General features: G+C 48.3%; 1 protein-coding gene across 1 annotated transcript in view; it reads right to left on the minus strand.

The window, feature by feature from the left end:
• MRTFA (myocardin related transcription factor A) overlaps positions 1-2,428 on the minus strand; it is a 100,318-nt gene extending 97,890 nt beyond the window's left edge. The window contains exons 1-2 of the mRNA XM_049822328.1: positions 2,358-2,428; positions 1,597-1,758 (exon numbers count right to left, since the gene is read on the minus strand). Of these exons, the coding sequence (XP_049678285.1) occupies positions 1,597-1,758; positions 2,358-2,428 (233 nt within the window). The remainder of the gene's footprint in view (positions 1-1,596; positions 1,759-2,357) is intronic.
• Positions 2,429-12,602: the final 10,174 nt, after the last annotated feature.

Below are 12,602 nucleotides of genomic sequence, written 5' to 3' on the forward strand. Positions count from 1 at the left end.
ATGGGTGTCCCTCTCATTTCATGTTCAGTAATGATTGAAGTATTTTTGGAAATACTTATGAAGACCTAAAGGCATTACACTTCTAGCAGTTCTACAGTATTGATTTTAACAGTGTCTTTACAAGAGCCTACTGATAGGTTTTGTGCAAGCAGCAAGATATACTTTGAAATCAGTGCCGAAAGTTTGTTTGTATATTTACCTGAAAGTGAAACCAATGCACAATTAGAAAACACACTTTCACTAAGTTAGCTATGCCTTGGCTAACTAGCCCTGATGTCAAATACAAATTTAAAATAAAGACAGAATTGCATACTGAATTTTCTCAATGCCCATGCTGGAAATGTTGGGATACACACATTCAGCCCAGAATAACTACATTTTATATTTTCCAAACATTCAGAGCTGTGTCTTCAAATCCTATCAAGAATTTTGGTTTTCACGATCCAGCAAAGAAGCTACAGACTTAAGCACAAACATTTTTAATGCCTTCAAAACGTATTTTTGTATTGACGGTAGAATAAGATGCAGTTTCATGGCAGAGCCCCTGACACTGTCTGGACAAACACGGTACAAGAAAGGAAGCGCTATAAGCAGCAGCAAACCTGAAACCCCTTACTCAGCCCACTCAAGGTTCACCTTGTAAAACAGAACCACACAGAACCGTGTTAGCACACGGTTTGCGTGATGCAGTATAAGGGTACCTGGATGCCGATCATAGAGGTCTCGGGAGGGTATTTCCACTTACACACATGGCAAATGGTCAGAGTTTTCATCCTTGATCGTGGGGATATGCGAAATTACAGTCCTCTCCAACACAAGATTTTACGGTTATGGGGAGGGAGATCTGGTCCCCACTGGACAGGCGTCTGGGACACATGGATGTCACCTTAAATATGCATCTTGGCATAGCACGGGCAGGCATCTTTTCAGTGGGGAAAATCAACCCCGCCTGATACAGCCCGGCGCGTGCATGGCGCGGTGGGGAGGGCAGAAGGTTGCTGCTGCACAAACCCCCTCTAAACTACTGCCACCGCCACCGGGCCTACAAAAACCGGTGGGAGAGCACCGAAAAAAACCACCGCCGACCCACTAAACGCCAGGCGTTCGGGACAAGAGAGGGGAACCGAGCCCCCCTCGGAGCGCGGGGAGGCGGGGAGAGGCCGGAGCGGGGCAAGAAGCGATCCCAGGGACCGAGGGGAAACGAGCGCGGGGGTTTCCGAGGGGGCGAAGCCGGCCCTCGGCTGGAGGCAGCGGCCGTGCCCCGGTGAGGGGAGGCCCCGAGGAGCGGAGCGGAGCTGTCCAGCCGTACCGGGCACCGGCCTCCCACCCGCGACCGTCGGTGAGGGGACGACGACCGGGACCGGACCGGGAAGGTGGGGGGGAGTGTCAGGGGGCACGCGCTGCCGCCTCTCCCCCCCCCCCACCCTCCCACACACACCAACGGCCGCCCCTGAGGAGAAGTCCGGGCGGCGGCGCGAGACCCGCGCCGGGGCGGGTCCCCGCCGGCGGGCCCGGGCGCCCACCCCCGCCTTTCTCTGCCCCTGGAGGCGGAGGTCGCTTGGCGGCTGCCGGCTAGAGCCGGCGATCCGTACCCACCTGGTCACGGTTCCATCTCGCTCCGACCCCGCCTGTCCCTGGCGGAGCCGCCGCCGCCCGCCCGTCCGCCGAGCTCCGCGCCTCCCCCGAGCGCCGCAACCCCCGGCCTCGCCACCGCCGACCGGCGCCTCACAACCGCGGAAGCGCCCGCCCCGCGCCTCCCTGCTTCGGCGACACGCGCCGGGCTCCGGCCAATCGGAGCAGAGAGGCGCGGGTGAGCGCCACCGGGGTTGGCCAATGGGCCGCGAGCACCTGGGGAAGCTAACGGGCCTGGGGGGAGGGGGGGCGGGGGCGGGGCGGGCACCGCGTGCCTGACGGGGCGGGCAGCCAATCGGAAGGCGGGGATGATGTCATCGTGGAGGGGCGGGGGCGGGGCGGGGCGTTCCCCTGGGAAGGCGGGGGCGGGGAGGGGCGGGTGCTCGCCCTTAAAGGGCCCGCGACGCACTTGTGGCCTTAGCGTGTGTGTGTGGGGGGGAGGGCGGCGTTTAGCTCGTATCGGGCCGATATTTTTATTGTTGTATAAGGCGGATCTTTTCCCAAAAGGCGCTGTGTCAACGGCGCGGCGAAGGCCTGGCTGGTGCCGGGGAGGGGGGCGGCGAGCGGGGCCCCCCTAGGCCCTGAGAGGGCGGCGAGGGCGGCCCTGAGGCGAGGGCGGCCCTGAGGCGAGGGCGGCCCTGAGGCGAGGGCGGCGGGGGCACAGACCTGTCCGCCCCCTTCTCCCTGCCTGCCCCAGCCCCGGGACGAGCCTTCCCAGCACTCACCCACCTCTAATCCCTTGGGATGGGCCTGGGTGGGCGCCCTGCCGTGAGGGAGCGGGGAGGCCGGGCGCCATGTTGGCATCACTGACCAAAGTGTGACTGAACTGGGAGGTTTAAGCTGCCCCTTTCTGCTGGGCGAAACCTGCAAACGGCCGGCCAGCATGCTTCTCTTGGAGAAGCGTGTCATCTCTTGATTTAATAAATAACAAAGCTGGGAAAAGAAATTGCAAATGGCTGAAATGCCTGTAATGAAAACTTCGGTTAACTGGGGCAGGGTTGTCGAGGAAATAGAGGAATGATGCCATGCCTAACGAGCAGGACCGGGGATCATAGTTCTACCATTATAGTATTGTTATAAATAGTGCACTTTCACCTGCAACGCTGTCCTCACTCCTGCTTATTGTATCTCAAAAGGACATTACAGACGTGAATCATGACGGAGGCTGTAACAGTGCTCACTGAAGGATTGATTGTCTCACACCGTGAAGCTGAAATAATTAGGATCACCTTTCAAGACAAAGAAAAGGGGGCATGAGGAGGGTATACAACAATAAATGGTATAAAGAAGGCACAACTGGCCTTTCCCTATTTTCTCGTGTAGTCGGAGAACTAGAGGACGTGATATAACTGCAAAGCAATGTATGTGAAGTAGTTAGGAAAAAATGTTTGTGCCATGCACAATTAACCTATGAAAGTCATGATAAGAAGCTTGATGATACAAGAACGTTAAGAAGAACCAAATACTTAAGATGGTTACTGCCAGTCAGCCACTATCTTGCCCTAGTTTCTAGTCCTGACATTTACAGCTCTTTGCTTTTCATTCCCAGAGATCTGGTTCAGCTTTGGCTGTGCACATAAATCTTGATGTAACGTAATTCTTCTCCATGCTCTTTGACAGGGTTAGCCCTCCAGAGGTAGTTTAGTGAAAGAGTAGAGTCAAAACCATGAAATGTTCCCATGGATCATGGTAATTCTGAGAGTTTTAGGTTTAATGACAAGTCAGGAATATTTACCTTCCTTTTCTCCGATGTTTTCTAAGAATAGCTCTTTAGGGATCTGAGAGAAATGCTCCAAGTGGATGAGAAAGCATGGATATCTTCCTGGTTTACACTGCTGGTTTTAGCAAGAATGGTGCAAGGCTTGTTCTTGAAATCGTTTGCTTAGGAGACCTGTTAATAGATCTGTTTACAGTGTTGGTGGAGAGGTGATGTGTCCAAGGGCATACCACAAACTGTTGGCAAAGCTCACAGCTATGCCCATATTTTCAACTCACAAGCCAGAGTCCTACTCACCAGGCTATATCTTCCCTCAAACAGATGAACATTTAAGAGATGGAAGCCTTTCCCTTCATTTCTGTGCACAGGTTTCATTGGTTTGCTAACGTCCCTACTGATTTACAAGCTCCATGTATTATTGATTGCTTGCAGTATCTGCTACTGTGTTTTTCTAAAGTTCCAAAGGTATTTACAGGCCTTGGTAAATATACAGTAGGGAAAAACAGAAAGAAAGAAATCTGCTTGCTCATAAAAGCTTTCTGTCTTTACCAGGAATAATGGAAAGGGAAGAACATGTACTACATGCAAGCTATATTTTTTGTTTCAGTTTTTAAGGCCTCTTTGTTATTTTTAGTAGCTTTCAGTTTCCTTAAGACTTAGAATGAATGAGCTAAATTCACATTTTATCAACAGATGCGTAAGAACAGTCTGCAGTATTGGTAAAGGCAGCAGATCAGGTGTATTAAATGACTTCCATTTGATTCAATGTTAGGTGAAGGTTTACACTGAACACAGAAAACACCAGTGCGGTATAACAATACAGGAGAATTCAATCTAGTTACAGTGGGACTAATTCTAAGTGCAGTTCTGAAGTCAGTTGCATAATTACAATATCAAGTTACTTTTGGTTGCCTACCATGAGCAACTAAGCTTGGAATCTTGCACAGAATTATTTTATTTACCTAACCTAATGTCTTAGTCATCACTGACTTAACATGACATTCGGTTTTGCATTTGGGTTTCCTTTCTCTTTAAAGAAAAGCAGGAAGAATAGGGAAAAAAACTCCAAAAGAGAACAAAGCTGGAAGGTGTCCCTAAGAGTGTTTCTAAAGATAAAGTTCTTAAAATGGCTCAGTGCTTAACATTAAAGGCTGGATGGCCTTCAGCCATCTGAAGATGACTCTGCTTAAAACCATAAGCTATTAAAGAAACCTTAATGGCCCAACAACTCAGAACATGCCTAATAATGTTTATTGTCATGGCATGAGGCTGATGGACAAATCGTCTCCTGATGCAGAAGGAACCTGGTTGGCACAGCTAACTATTCTGGCTTAATTTTTGTGAAGGTAACGAATTCTGCTAACTGGGCTTCTGACTAGTTACACGCATCTTAGCAGCTCAGCAAGATCCCAAGTTTTCCCGTGGTTTGCATGGGCCACAGCAGCAGATCCTCACGTGTGTGTGGGCACAAGCGAGAGCGTGCGGGGGCTTTCCAGGGCCCTGGGGAAACTCCTCCCAGAGGCGCTTGGCCAAACCGGGGTGATTGCCAGCCCTGGGCTCAGGCAGGGCCGGCACACCGGCTGCCGTGGCCAGGCTCCTGCAAGACACTGACCTGGGCTACAGGGGAAGCCACTGCTGTGGTGCCTCTCGCCCAGCAGCTCCGGCGAGCACTTGCACGTAGATGGTTTCTGCTGGGCCATAATTGCCGGCACGGAGGCTGGATGAGCTATTCCATCTGACCAAGCACTGTCAGTCACTTGATCTGCTCAGCTTCTGTGTGTGGCCTCAAGCCAGAGCCTACGCTTCCCTCTCAGGCTGCAGGGCAGAGGCTGCCGCGGAGGGCATGTCTGGCAGGGAAAGGAACAGGAGGGTGCAGAAGCAGGTACTGGAGTTCAGGTGTGTGTGTTTGAGTACACAGGAGGACCGGTGGGCTGTGGATGCTGAAGACCGGGCTCCTGATGGAGAGCGGAGGGGTGTGAAGACACCCTTCTGCGCATGGTCCAGCTCTGAGCAGGCAGCTGCTGCAGCCGCCCAGGGTAGGAGCGCGGTCCTGCTGCGAGCAGCCCCTGTGGGAGCTTTAAAGGCAGCGGTTGTGTGTGGGGTTGTGTTGTAAAACTAGGAGGAGATGGTATGTTCTCAGCCTTGTTTAATCAAGTCCTGACAAGCAAGAATAAGAAGCGACTGGAGGAAGTGCCTGACATGATTCCCTGCCTGCAGAGAGGCCAGTCGCTTGTACTTTTTTAATTGAATCGTGTTCTTTACGTGATTTCGTTCTTATTTTCCATGTCCTGCACATCAGTGGCTGGTTGCTGTCTTCTAATCCCCATGGTACAAGTGCCTCTTGAGAACAGCGTTGGGAGAGGACATACACATCTTACAGAGGTGGTTCAAAGGCTGTGTTCAAAGCATTAGAGACAACCCATTTTCCTATCTTACTAAGGATTTTCTGTTTTAAAATGGGTCAACAGTTTCAGGTTGGTAAACACCAACCTATTTCTATTAATGTAAGCTTTGCTGAGCAAGCAATCTACCCTCCTATTCATCCTTTTCAAGAAAAGAGGATTTTGCATGCTCAGCTGCTCAAAGAAAGAGTAACATATAGGAGAGCAAAAGCAAAACAAAAAAAAGTTCAGGCTTAATAATTGCAATGTCTTCTTTCAAAGAATACATAAATTATTAACTTAAGGCTGTGGCTTCCAAGTTGTGATCCACATGGGAAGAGAAGTTTATAAGCTCATCAGTTCAAAAGTGCAGTGAAAAGATACTTTGTGTTTTATGAGAAATGTTGAAGGTTGGCCATAATCTTTTGGTCTGAAAGGACTGGAACAGACACCGACTCTTCTGGGGTTATTGTAGTATTTTACCGCTTCCCATAGATGGAGCCAAACTAACATCGTCCAGCTGCATGGGACTCGGCAGCAACGAACGCAGCTTCCCCAAAATCACAGAGGAGAGCTATAGTAGGAGAGTTTGTCTGTGTCCCCAAGCCCCATGTCCTGCCCATTCCCCTAGGCTGACTCTCTAATACTGTTTCACTGTCTCCCAGGTCTGTTCCCACAGTGCAGCAGTGACAGGCAATGGTACACGAAAGCCCTAATCCGACACTGACCTTCCCATACAGCTTGAGGGGAAATGGTTTTCAGATGTTACAGATAATACCTTTCTAACTACATTTTCTAACTACAGTTATATCACAGCTTTGGCTATTGGTCTATTCTTCTGCATATTGAATGGATAAGGCATTAGGAAAGGGTTTAGGAAACATGCTTTGGAGGCTTCTTCCTTCCACCGCCACACTGTGATCTTGGGCAAAGCTCTGATCTCCCATGTCTTGTGACTATGGACTTCCACTGCAAAATGTTTGGGATCTACAGATGCAATGCAATGACTTGTAATAGAAAGTTGGAGCTTCGGAGAACAGAGAGGAGGGCTCTGCAGCCTCTGCCACCTCTGAAGCGATAGCTAAATTACAGCGATTTTGTCAAAAAACTGCGTAAGGAAGACAGACACAACTACCAGCCAAACAAGGATAAGAGCATTACAGGGTAAGGATTTAGTGTTTCCAGCCTTTGGGAGTGAGAAATCATAGCTACCCCCCTGACAGCAACTCAAAGTTCTTTGCTCACTTTGAGAGCCAAGGAAGGCGTCTTCACATCTGTGTTCAGACCAGTGCAAAGCCGCTCATGTCTGGGTAAGGAGCAAGAGTAAATATTTCCACACTGACTTTACTTACCTGGCAACAGGTTTCATTACACTAGATTTGAAAGTGTTGTGGAAACATCTGAGGCAACTTACTGTATAGACAGAGTGCCCTTTTGCTAGCCTTTTATTTTTAAGCAAGACCGTAAAGCAGATCATTTTCTCAAAAGACATTTAAAGGGCCAGTCTTGTCCTCCTACTATTCAGTGTTCAGACTGAGTCACGAACGATGAATTGAAATACGGAGACTATGTGTCAGTAATATCCTGGTGATACAAATGTGCGACCAACGGGAGAAGAGGTCTGCGTCTGTTCTTATATCCCTGTGGTTCTATGCCTGTGGTTGCATTTGCAGCAGTCACTATACTTTATCCCTTTCACAGAGGCATGTGGAGCACCAGCACAGCAAAAGCTTGTGACAGTCGAATAGTTGAGGAAGCTGGGAAGGGTTTTCTGGTGCCAGACCAGTCTTTTGCATGGAGCCTCCTTTTCCAGCGGCTTGCTGTGAAGAAGGAAGAGGTGCTGGAGCCCGCTCTGGTTTAGCGCATCCTCATCAGGACTGTATTATTTCCTAGCTGCCACTTTGACTCCAAAGTCTGCTCTTGAAAGAGTTATGTTCTGCAACTTTCTGTCATTGCTAGAGAAGGTGCAGCTGGAGGATTTGGAAGGAGGAGATTAGATCCCCACACAACCCCCGGGCTCCCCAGAGAGGTGAGTAACCAGCATGGGGAGAGGAAGTGTATGACACTCACATCTTTACTTTGTTTAGATGTTTCCCGTGGAGCAAGTGAGTACAAGAGGATCTTTGGATTTCTCTTTGCAAAGCCTGGGTCTGATTTCAGCTGCGATGTCATCCCCAAAGAGCTGACTCATCCAGCAGGGCTGCAGCTCCAAGGAACACAGGCAGAGGCTGGGAAAGTTCAGAGCTATTTTCAGAGCTCGGGGGCGTTGCACCGTGGGGTCCCACTCTCTGGAAGAGGTGCTGGACAAGAGCATCCGAGAGGCTCAGTAAAAACTGGACAATGCCACAACCCCGCAGGCTTCAAAGCAAACAGACCGCAAAGGCAGAAATTAGTAGAGGAAAACAATCTCCATCCCCTGGGAAAGTGTTTCTTCAGCGTTGTGATCTTGCCCAATCACCTTCACATAGCTTAGCTGCATTAATTAGTCCCTGGAGCAGGAATTTGGCAGTGCCCAGTTGAGGATGGTCCACAGGGAAATTGTGTGGCACAATGCCAGAGCATGCTGCGTATTCACCAGCCCGACTGCAGGCTCCTTTTCTGCCTCAGTTTACCTTTATCTGTTTACCTCAAATCAGCTACCAGGCCTGGTATTTCCAAAACTCTCCCTAGTCTGGGTAGGGCTTGTTAACATAACATTTAGCCTTCCAGCCTTAATAAGAAGATTTACAATTGTGATAATGAACATTTTTAAAAGTTATTTTAAAAATATATATATTAAAAGCAGTGGAGGGGAAAGCTCTGGAGGGAAATTAGAGTATTCTGATTTATGTCTGAGAAAAGAGGAATCAAGTGAAAAAAGAACGAGTGCTTAATGCTATCTGGGGAACACAGCAGCAGCCTCTCTCACACAGGCCTGATGTTCCTACAGAATAACAGATCCAGGAATGAGCATCCCAGAAGAAAAAAGAGGCACGACTGAAGGAAGTAGGAATGAAGCTCAAGTGGAGCTGCCTTCCACTTTCCCCTGCCCCTGCTGCAGCACAACACTGAAACTGAGCAGACGAATTTGCTCCCAAAGAAAGATATCCTTGTGTGGCAGAGCTGCCCAGCAGGCACCAAAGACTCTTCCAGCTGCTGGCAACGTAGCAAGAGCGACGGGCTCCTGGCCAGGGCTCTCCTGATGGAGCCCACGTAAATCAGAGAAGTGCCCGTGGGCGGTTGGTGAGCACCGGGGACTGCTCAGCATCTTGGATGCCAACAGTCCGCAACTCCTCCTCGTAGGGAGCCGTTTGTCAGAGTCGGAGTTAAACATCTGGTTAAAGGGCCTGATGATAAAGCGCTCTGTGCAGAGCTCATTTCTCCAGAAATGTGCGTGGTGCCAGTGTGTAATGTCAGGAGGCGGCTTTGCCTGAAATATCCAGGCGCTCTCGTTTCAAAAAACTGGATATTGGTGAAAGGCGGTAGGTTGGGAAGTGAAAGACAGATATGATTAACAGGAGGGAGAGACTGCTACGCTGAAGTCTGCTGTGATTATTTAGTTTACGGGGAGACATTCAGAAAAGGGAGCATAACAGAAGAGCAGAAAATACTGAGAACTCTAAAGCTGTTCTTTTGGGTGGCGGCTTGCTCCTATGCTGAATGAGGACTCAGTGAACCTGAAAGGTGACGCATTGTAAAATGGGTAACTGGAGATGTGTTTATTCCAGAATAATGTTACGTGTGTACAGGAAATGTGTTTACTACAGAATAATGTTATTTGTGAGAGTTTCACAGACCATCATTGAGAACAAGAGTCAGCTTAAGTCTTAAATAGGATTAGAGGGGGAAAAAGGAGGATAGTCAGAGGTTGTTACTTTTTTTCTCTCTTTCATGTTTGAGGGATAAAATCCCACTAGCTTCAGGGCATAGAGCAACCTCAGAAAGCCCGTTACTACAAATAACTTCTTGTGTGGCCAAATTATCCTATTCTTCTCTTGAACTTTTCTGGAAGTAATCTTCTGCTGGTTTCTGTCATAGATGGGATGGTAGCCTGCAGGGGTATTTTTTTTTTTTTGTATGTTTGTTACTGCTGGGGTGTGTTAGTAAAGGTATGAGCTGGAATTTCAAAGACTGCTTCAGGCCACTTTCATTGGTCGAAAAACATGTGACAGATGTAGATAGAGGTATACTGAATGACACATTTTTTCCACCACTCGATTCTATGCCAAACAAGAAAAAAAAAATTAAATCTGTATTTTGTGACTATGTTTCTTTTTTCACAGCAACCCAGTCTTCAGAGCATCTCTTAGGTTAATATTTTCCAACCTTGTATCTTGGGCACCATCCATGTCCTGGACGTTGTCTGCATCTCTATTGCGGTTTCTGCTGTAGTGAAGAAATCCAACCTTCTCTGGTGCCACCGTGTTCCAGACTTCTTCAGTTTTTCCACAGCTGTTCATCTTTGGGATCTGTCAGCGTATGGGCAGTGGGGTCTGGCACGCTGGGAGACCCCACGTTTGCTCTCCCTGCAGTTCGCCAGCACCCCTGTTCTCCCTGCTGTGTCCACAGGCGGATGTTTAGCCACTGTTCACCAATCTTCTCCCTAAGATGCTGGAAGTCCCCTCTCGCTGACTTGATAATTTGCCTCCTGCGGGCACGTCCTCATCAGCATTACCCTGGTTTGGCTCCATGGTAGGTTTATCCTGGCCCTGATGGTGCCAGAGGTTGTGGCATTCGCTGTCCCTCCTCTGGCTGTCTCCTGTGCTGACCTTCGCTCCTCCCGGGGTGCTGCCTGCGTGCAGCTACTCCGAAAGATGAAGTCTCTTCTGCCCCAGCCATCCAGCAAAGTGGGGAATGAAGCGAGCCACAAAATTTGTGAAGCGAGCCACACAAATTGCGATTGCTGTATGTCTGGTCTTCTCTATCTGCTGGGCACGGCGTTACTTGCTGCTGGAGACACATACAACCACTGATCCTCGTCTGCTCTTGCACCCGAAATGTACGCCTCATCCTGGGCTGTGCACCAAGCTGGCTCGTCCCCCCGTGTACTTGGTGGGTCGCGAGAGCTGTCGCTGGATCCCTCTGTCAGGTCAGTGGCCCAGGACTGGCAGGGACTGACCACACTTCTGCCAGGAGGCAGGTGGCAAGCCAAAGATTAAAAGTACTGGATCTAAAGGGGATATCGAGTATCCCGTACAGGTGCCTGGAGGCCAGAAAGACTTCAAAAGGGTGTTTAATTTCCCTGGTGAATCCATGCTTTAAAATGTTTAAACAAATCACATGTATCATTTGGTCGAATGACAACTATATATGTAGAAGAGAATGGTGATAATAATTCACGAAACTTTGGAGGATATAAATGTCAAGGAAGGAGGAGTGGTTACGGTGGTACTAGTGTGATAGCCAGGAGGACTCAAGTGAATTTGAGAAAAGGAAAAATTTGGCTCAGTATAAGGAACAAAAATATAAACTAAATAAAGCGAGCTAAAATAAGTAACTGTACAAAGCCTAAGAAACCAAACAAAACCTTTCCTCCAAGTAGTTATTTTGAAAGAGGAAAAGTACCAGATACTACATTGAGTTCTCTGCGAGCTTCTCTCTTGTTACGGGTTTTTATATGGGAGCCGCTCAGAAAATTATGGTGATGGTGGCTGCCTAAAATGGAAAGAGCCAACAATAATCTCTGCTTGATTTGAATAATCCCCAAAAGGGAGAGGCTGAAACCCCTCAGAAGCAGTAAATTAAAATTGAACAGAAACCTGGCACGTATAGTAAATGACGCATATAGTGAATGGCACAATCTTCTGTTGGGCATTGCACATAGAGGACAGACACATCATGATTTTCCGTGTCTAAAATAAAAAGCCTATAAAAAGTACTTCTTCCAGTTATGGAGACAAATAAATTTGACAAGAGTGATTTGTCTTATTACAGAATTGATCTTCTTTTTCTCTTTCTTTGGTTTCCTCCTTTCCCTGGTGAGCTTTAAGTGCAGAGAAAAAAAGGTGTCCGATGTGGGTAAGAGTCTGGTGCAGATGGGGGGTCTGAAACTGAGAAAATATTGTTGCTTTTCACATTGACAGTGCTCTCTCTTCACTGGAGTGTCCCTCGGGTTTAGAGGATGTGATAAAGCGTGTTCAGTCCAAGTGGAGGAAATGTTGAAACTTCAGACAAGAACAGAAATAGTCTTTACATTTATACGCTGTATTAGAAAATAGTAGCAGTAGCTAAACCAAATGTTTAAAGACGTAGCAGTTTGAAGTCAGGTTAATGGTGAAAAACAGAGATCAAAGTTGAGCTTCCCAGGCAGATTTTTTTTCTATTTTCCAGTAAAGGTTTTTAAAATGAAGGCTAGAAATATCTGTATACTGATGGCTGCACTTTGGTGGATGAGTGCGTAAAACAAGGCTGGTCACTGGATCAGCGGGACAGACGCCGCGAAGGAGAGCATCCTCTTCAGCTTTTTGAAGCATTGACTCCGGGAGGCAAAGAGCTGCCGCACCATGTACACAGTATATTAACTGCTGGCATTTTCAGTACATACCAAACCCCAGCTCAAATAACTCCACTGTTAGGTCATGCTAAAGTGCTCTGCTGCTTATTTCTCTCTGTCACATACAAGTTATCGGGCTGCAGAGGCACCGACAAAAGCAGTACTGGTTTTTTTAAACTTTTTTAAGTTTTAAACTATATAAGCTTCGGGTCTTAAACCCAACAAACATGCAATCAGTGAGCACTCATTGCTCCGTGTTTATGCTTTGATGAAGAAGGCTGGGGGTTCCTGCTGGAAAGCGGGATGACAATTTTCAAAGACCCCTTGGCAGCAAGTCCCCGTGCCGCCCCGCTCTGCTCCTTCCCGCTCCCACGGTTTCTGTGCCGAAGGCATCGGGCTC

Source organism: Accipiter gentilis, chromosome 18, assembly GCF_929443795.1.
Source record: "Accipiter gentilis chromosome 18, bAccGen1.1, whole genome shotgun sequence".
NCBI classification, from domain to species: Eukaryota; Metazoa; Chordata; class Aves; order Accipitriformes; family Accipitridae; genus Astur; species Astur gentilis.